The sequence below is a fragment of the Miscanthus floridulus genome, chromosome 18 (assembly GCF_019320115.1).
Source record: "Miscanthus floridulus cultivar M001 chromosome 18, ASM1932011v1, whole genome shotgun sequence".
NCBI lineage: Eukaryota > Viridiplantae > Streptophyta > Magnoliopsida > Poales > Poaceae > Miscanthus > Miscanthus floridulus.
Window position 1 is genome coordinate 89,040,651 of NC_089597.1, and position 7,666 is coordinate 89,048,316.

General features: G+C 48.9%; 1 protein-coding gene across 1 annotated transcript; it reads left to right on the forward strand.

Moving 5' to 3' along the window:
- Positions 1 to 4,782: 4,782 nt before the first annotated feature.
- On the forward strand, positions 4,783 to 7,457 carry LOC136520533 (WRKY transcription factor WRKY28-like). Its single transcript, XM_066514085.1, has 3 exons — positions 4,783 to 5,049; positions 5,148 to 5,564; positions 5,660 to 7,457. Exons 1-3 carry the CDS (start codon positions 4,909 to 4,911, stop codon positions 6,131 to 6,133), a joined length of 1,032 nt encoding a protein of 343 aa, XP_066370182.1. The 5' UTR covers positions 4,783 to 4,908; the 3' UTR covers positions 6,134 to 7,457.
- The last annotated feature ends 209 nt before the right edge of the window (positions 7,458 to 7,666 follow it).

Sequence of the window (7,666 nt, forward strand, 5' to 3'; positions counted from 1 at the left end):
GCGTGATTCCGGCCACTTGTTTTCCTTTGGTTCGGGGGCTGGGGACGGACGGACATCGGTTTCCTGCAGGCGCGTGGAGCGCTCCGGTTGGCAGGAGGATATTGTCGCGGTCACATGTTCCACGTGCCCTTTTTTTCTTTTTTCCAATCACTCCGAACAAAACAGGGGGCGCACCGCGCACGCACCCCGCTCTGCTCTCCTCCTGGCCTAGTACTACTGTATGCTCTCCTCCTACTCTAGAAGAAGCGCTTTTCATGGAACATGTGGTGGCCTAGGGTAAGTCGTGTTGTATTTTTGGTGCTGTTATTAGTCACTCAAGTTCGCGTCAAATCGTCTTGATGCACTTTTAAGTGTTAGAACCTTTTTTTCTTTTCGCGTTTTTTAGACAATTTGAAGGAAAGATTGGTACTACTTAATATTTACAGGGCCTTTGATATGAGATAAGCGTCTCAATGCTCTTTTTTCGTACTCCTTCGACCCTTCATCCCAAATTATAAATTGTTTTTAGCTGTATACATACATACATACATACATACATACATACATACATACATACATACATACATACATACATACATACATACATACATACATACCTTTCACTGTGCCCTGAGCACCTCGTAAGTTTTCATAGAGCATATCACATACATACCTTTCGATTTATTTGACACAAAAGTTAGGTTATGACATCACATGGTACAGGAATGGCCTCGAGAGATGGTTACAATAGCGGTGACAATGAAGAGCGGGCACACAAATGAGGTAGTTATAGGTGGTGATTGTTGAAGGATAGCTGTTAAAGAGAGCAGGTGATGGAGAAGTCGCTCAAATGAAAGTGGGAAACTGTTTTGTGAAACCGGATAACATAGGTGGTGACTCGTTCACTTTCTATTTGACTGTACTCGTATCCACCTCAATCCACGCATGTTGGAGTGGTGGTCTTTGTCACCTACGTAGATTAAGGCGAATACAAGTACATCTACTCCAAGTCTCCAACACACGTTGATTGATTGAGATGGACACGAGTATAACAAACATAAGTTTACCGGTGATCCTTTTCTTAATGAAACCGGCTAGCACATGGTTATATCTTTTTTATACTCCCTTCATTTTCAATTTGTAAGTCGATTTGTTTTTTATTAGATATGTAGTTCTAGTACGTACCTAGATATGTAGTAAAACTATGTATTTAGAACAGTCAGGATGACAGTCCAAGGGAGTCTCTAATATAGTCCAGTTTTTTTTTTTTTTTTTGGCTAGTTGTTTCGTGAAACCTGTGTGCTTGAAAAAGAACCAGCAGTAATTGATCTAATGCAAGCTAGGTAGGGCGACTAGTAACAATGCAAGTGCACTGAATGTGAATCATTTCCGTGGTGGGCGTGACAACTTCACCAGGAGGGCATCTACAGCTAGCTAAGGGCTATTTGGTTCCAAATAAGTCATCTACTTATAAGTTAAAAAATAAAATAAGTGATTAATTTTATCAAACACCACTAATTTATAAGTCATCCCTACTTATAAGAAATAAGCTGGTTCACCCCTACTTAAAACTTATAAGCCACCCTTTTCCGTGTGGGGCCCACACCTTTCACTTAACAGGTATGAGCTTATAAATCATCTACAACCAAACATGCATGACTTATAAGTCACTGATTTTCAGTCACCTGACTTAATAAATCACCTGACTTATGAAAACCAAACAGAGCCTAAGGATTGAACAAGTGACTGATAACCCAGCTTGTCTTGGATTCTGTGCAGCGTCGCTTGTCAGCCTGTTCGCTTGGTCGTAAACGATCGTAAATTTCTAGTCAGAACAATATTTTTCTCTCACACCAAACCAGCCAGCAGTAATAATCCACGATCGTATACGATCGTTTCAGCTCTAGCCGAACAGGCTGTGTGTTTTTCCACTCGATCGTGGAACAGAGTACCAAGACCGTCTCCAATAACCGCGACCCAAAATAAAAGAACTATTTATTTTTTGATAGCGCTATAGACAAATGGTTCAATATTTTATTTTTGGTCTTGTTCAACAAAAAGACCCAAAAACAATTCTTTCTGCAAATGAGTCTTTAAAAGAGAGGATATTTAAATTTAGGTTATGCCTCTCTCGACACATAAAATAAGTCTTCCATACAGATATTCTGTCGAAAGCTATAAATATTATGTTGAAAATTCATTTTAGGTTTGGTTCCGTTAGAAAGTCCGTTATCGGGTGGCATGCATCGTGCCAAAAACACTCACGCAGATCACTAGATAGATTCCTGCTGACTTTTAATTTGCGGCGGCATACCAAATATGGGAAATGTTAAGACGGTGGTGCCGGAGAGTTTTCATTCGGTCCACGCACCACCACCTCTCCGTAACAAACCATTGTCATGTTGGTCTATCGTATCAGCGATGCTTATCAGTTATAATATATTATTTTTCTCTCACAACAAAATAGCATCAGCTGGCTTATAAGCCATAGAAACAATCGAGCGAGCAGGGTGAATGATTCAGATTTTAGAACCGGGGCGTCGCAAATGTGGCGGCTACGGTCCAGTTCAGACGTATGTGTTCGGCTGTTCTTGTCTTGGCTTGTTTCAGTTTATTTTCTCTCATAAAACACTATTGAATCATCCGGAACCGGTCGGTACACAGTGCCTTTGTGTACACAGAGCTTCTCTTGCTGTAAACTGCGGCGATTAACTAGTAGAACCGGATGCTGTTGACTCCGGGCCTGTAAGTAAGTAGTCTCGTCAAGGTAGGAGAAACATGGATTACTACTCTACTACCACGAATGTTAATTCGTCTTAAAAATGATTTTTTTAATGTATAGCTACAGGCACGATGTGAGATGAATTTTCTTTACGGTTTCTTCTACGCCACGGATGATGAGAAGAACATGACAGTCAGTTGTGCCTTCCTTTTATTACGTGCCTTTGATGCCGTTTTGCTCTTGTCAAAAGCGGAATTTGCTCGGGCCAATCCAGTCCTCTGTTTTCAACATCATGGGATCCCGTACTCGGATACTAATACCTTTTCTTGTGGATAATTTCAAGACCTACTAGTATTTGTCTTAAAATCTGGGCCTGCATGCATTGATATATGATCTTGAACTTGAAGAAACGTGACCCTTTTTCATGAAAAGATCAACACGTCCGACGTAGGCCTTGATTAGTTTCTTCTCCAAAAATTTACATCGAATGTTTGGCCATATACATTGAATGTTAAATATAGACTAAAAATAACTAATTACACATTCTACGACTAATTTACAAGACGAATCTTTTAAGCCTAATTAGTCCATGATTTGACAATATGGTGCTACAGTACATGTGTGTTAATGATAGATTAATTAGGCTTAATAAATTCAAGAAACGTGCTTCATGTACATATATTTAGTAATCTGGCCAGCATTGATATTTTTAGATAAAGGATATTTCATATCCGGCTTCATCTGTCAACTGATAGAATCAGACCAATTATTACAAAAATCCGGCCGAAGGCCTACACTCCAACTTCCAAAAATTCAAGTTTACATGCAACCGAGCAAATAACTAAACGAAATAAAGTTTTGACTAAGCATAACCAATATGTCTTGTTGACAACCACCCATTCGAATGATCATGAACTTCAAGAAACGTGGCCCTTTTTCAGGAAAAGTTCAACACGTCCGACCTAGTCTCTGTGGTTTCCCCAACTTTACCCATTCCATACTCCTGCTCGACCTCCGGCCGTCTAGTAGTTGGCTGCCTTCGCGCGAAGAGATCAAGCCAACTTGTTCTTGGTAACCAGCAGGCCCAGCGCCGGCCAGGTCCGTCCGGCCTGCAGCAGCCTGCTGCCGAGTGGTGTCTGGTGTCGTCCTTGTCCAGGGGCGGATCCACAGCGGGGCTGCGTCTTAGGCTGAGCTGTTGATTCACGTTCAAAACAGTTTGATCTTACTTCTTAGGTCTCATTTTATCTAATTAAAATCATAATTTTTTAGGCTAAACACCACATATGTTACAGGGTTATATGGGCTCGTCCCAGGCTGGAGCCCGGGCAGCCCGGGCCCTGACCTTGTCGTCAATCCGGAGTCTCCGACTGTCCCTCTGCCGGCGTGCCGGGTCCAGGTCCAATGAATATTTCGTGCCAACATCACACCGCGAGGTCTCTTCTTTCTTTTTCTAACCCAAACCCTGAAGAACCGGCCGGGCTAATTGCGTGCGTAAAACCGAGTTGCAGCACATGTAGCCCCAAATAAGTGAAACATAAAACCTTTTGGAGTTAATCGATTAGAGCTGGTTCCCAGCTAATGAAACATCCTGCAGACGGTTAGACAGAGACCAGCCAACAAGAGGGGTGCGGGAGTCAACAAGCTAATCCTCCCAAAATGCAAGCTAATCCTCTGTAATCTACTGGTGTTTTTCGTTTGACCCCGGCGACCCTTTCCCTCGCCCTTTTTCCAAGCGCTGGCCTGCCCTGGCCTGATGATCCAGCCCGGCGCCCGCTCGCCACCACACTGCAGCCCAGAGGAAGAGATTAGTTTAATTTAAGCGACTAATTAAAACTCGCACCACGCACCCCTAGATCACATCGACCAAGACGACGACGGAGGACAAGCACGCCTACCAAGATGCTTAGTCTCCCAAGTCCCCCAGCCGTCGCTGTCCGCCCAGCCAGCCACATATCAGTCCAGCGCCCAGCCAGCCTTCAACTTGCAGCACGCACTGACGCACATGTGCCTCCTCCACCTCAGCTGCCTCGCCTATATATTCGCCTTCCCGGAGCCATGCCCCCTCATCTATGCACAAGCGCAGCAGCTTCTCCTCCTTCCTTGGCTTCCAGTACCAGCCGCTAGCGCGCGCCTCTGAGCTGTTCTTGACGTACGCGATCGAGGGGCTAACGATTCTTGTGGGGGCGACGGCGGCGGCGGCGGCGGACATGGACCCGTGGGTCGGGCAGCAGCCTTCCCTGAGCCTCGACCTCAACGTCGGCCTTCCCACGGCGAGGCCGACGGTTCCGGCGAAGACGACCAAGGTCTTGGTCGAGGAGAACTTCTTGGCCGTCAAGAAAGACCGAGAGGTATTCATTCGATCCATCGCTTGATTACAAACGTTGGTACAGCCGTGAGCAGTTTTGCTGATTGGCCACTGGATCGGAACTGGCTGGTTATATTACAGGTGGAGGCGCTGGAGGCGGAGCTCCGGCGCGTCGGCGAGGAGAACAAGCGGCTCAGCGAGATGCTGCGGGCGGTGGTGGCCAAGTACACGGAGCTGCAGGGCCAGGTCAACGACATGGTGGCCGCCTCCGCCAACCGCGGGTCCTCCACCACGTCGGAGGGCGGCTCCGCGGCCTCGCCGTCAAGGAAGCGCATCCGGAGCGGCGACAGCCTCGACACCGCCCAACACCACCACAACCGCAAGCCGTCGTCGCCGTCGCCGTCGTTCGCAGCCGCCGTCGCGGCCCACGAGCAGACGGAGTGCACGTCGGCCGCCGTCAGCGTCACCGCCGCCGCCTTCCGGCGCGCCGTCCGGGAGGAGTGCAAGCCCAAGGTGTCCCGGCGATACGTCCACGCCGACCCCTCTGACCTCAGCCTCGTAAGTAACGGATCGGATGCCGTAATTAACCATCGCTGTTTTCGCGCCGAATTTACGGTCAATTAACTCGTGCTGCTTTAAACAAAACAAAACAGGTGGTGAAGGACGGGTACCAATGGCGGAAGTACGGGCAGAAGGTGACCAAGGACAACCCGTGCCCGCGCGCCTACTTCCGGTGCTCCTTTGCGCCGTCGTGCCCGGTGAAGAAGAAGGTGCAGCGCAGCGCGGACGACAGCACCATCCTGGTGGCCACGTACGAGGGCGAGCACAACCACGCCCAGCCGCCGCAGCACGACGGAGGCAGGGCCGCGAGGTCGACGGCGGCGCCGGCGCCGGCGGCGGGCGAGGCCGTCGTACGACTGGCGGCGGCGCCACTGCCGCTGCAGCACCAGCACCAGCAGCAGAAGCAGAAGCAAGAGGCGGCGACGACGGGGCCGTCGTCGGAGGCTGCGAGGAAGAACCTCGCGGAGCACATGGCGGTGACCCTGACCGGGATTCCCGGGTTCAAGGCGGCGCTAGTCAGCGCGCTCTCCGGCCGCATCCTCGAGCTCTCCCCGACCAGGGGTTAACAAATTAATAGACGAAAACAAGAGAATCGGTTTAGAACAAGGAGAAGAGGCCATGATCATACGGCGAATGCACGTGCGCGCACGTGGAAAGCCGGAATACACGAACGTGATCGCGCGCATCAGATGTTCGCCCCTGGATTCATGCGGAGGGTGCATGTCAGGGCCGACATCACGCGAGCGCCGGCGCCACGGCACACAGACGTGCGTGTGGCACAGATGTGGCAATCGAGGTCGGGCTCGGCCCAACCGATCTGGACCGAACCTTGCGTTCCGGCGCCTGCCCTGTCCACCTTTGACCCGAGGGCCGACCAGGTCGAGCGTCGGAGCTGCGCGCGTTGACCGCCAGGTGAAATAGAGGAGTAGCGCTTGCTACAGAGAATTGGAAAAAAAAAATGAAAACTCCAAAACTGAGAACTGTGGAAAAGACGAGTGGGGATATTACGAAACCTAATTTATCGATCCCGCGCCCTCCTAGAACTGTGGAACGTGCTACTTCTGCGGGAATGGTGAGGAATCCACTTACCATGCGCTAACTCAGTGCACCTTTGCAATCAGTTTTTGGGATAGGCTGAAATCACTAACATGGGTCAAGCTTCCGCGCCTCCACCCGGAGACCTGGGCATGCGACCTCCTAGATAATGTCTGCTGCCCGGAAGCTGATCGTGGAGTAATCCTCACTTTGGTGTAGCAGAAATGACAGACGCCACGGGAAAGCACCCATTAATCCACCGCCTGGCGATCAATTGGGCGCTGGAGTCTTGCATCCACTTATCGACAGATGCTTGATAGTGGAAACTCAGGAACGCGAACAGCAAGATAGTGCCCCCGGCTCAGGGTGTGCTGAAGATCAACTCCGATGGTGCTGATCTGTAGGATCGAAGTACAGGCGCAGCCGGTGCTGTGGTCCGAGACAGCGGCGGGACCATGCGTGCGGCGTCGGTTCGGTGGTTGGGTCCTGTGGGCTCAGGTCTGAAAGCTGAAGCGGAGGCACTCCGGGATGGCTTGCGGCTGATACCCGGAAGAACCATGGAACACATCGTAGCGGAGACCGATGCTCAAGAGTTGGTGTCACTATGGAAGAATAGAACCAAACAAAGGTCTGAAATAGTAGCAATCTTGAATGAGATTGAGGAGACAGCTTCAGCTTTCACTTCCTTCGCGATGCATCATGTGCGGCGAGAGGTAAATTCTGTAGCACATTCTTGTGCCCGTTTCGCTTTTTCTTCTCTAGATTCTCATGTTTGGGCTTCCCCTCCTAGCTTCCTGCAGCCTTGCCTGCAATATGATTGTAATGAACTCTCTTGAGTAATGAAGCTTCTGTTCCCCCCAAAAAAAAAAATCCCGCGCCCTCTCAAAAGCATTTTATGAGCAAAAGTCAAGAAATACAAGCACGGTCCGATGGGGTATGCAAAACAATACTCGAGGATTAAACATGAATACGTAAAATGGTGAATAATATTGTTAGTACACCATTAAGCACCTACATAAAGGTAATCCCTTGAAGCAAATGTGTGCTTAAATAAGTTTTATTGA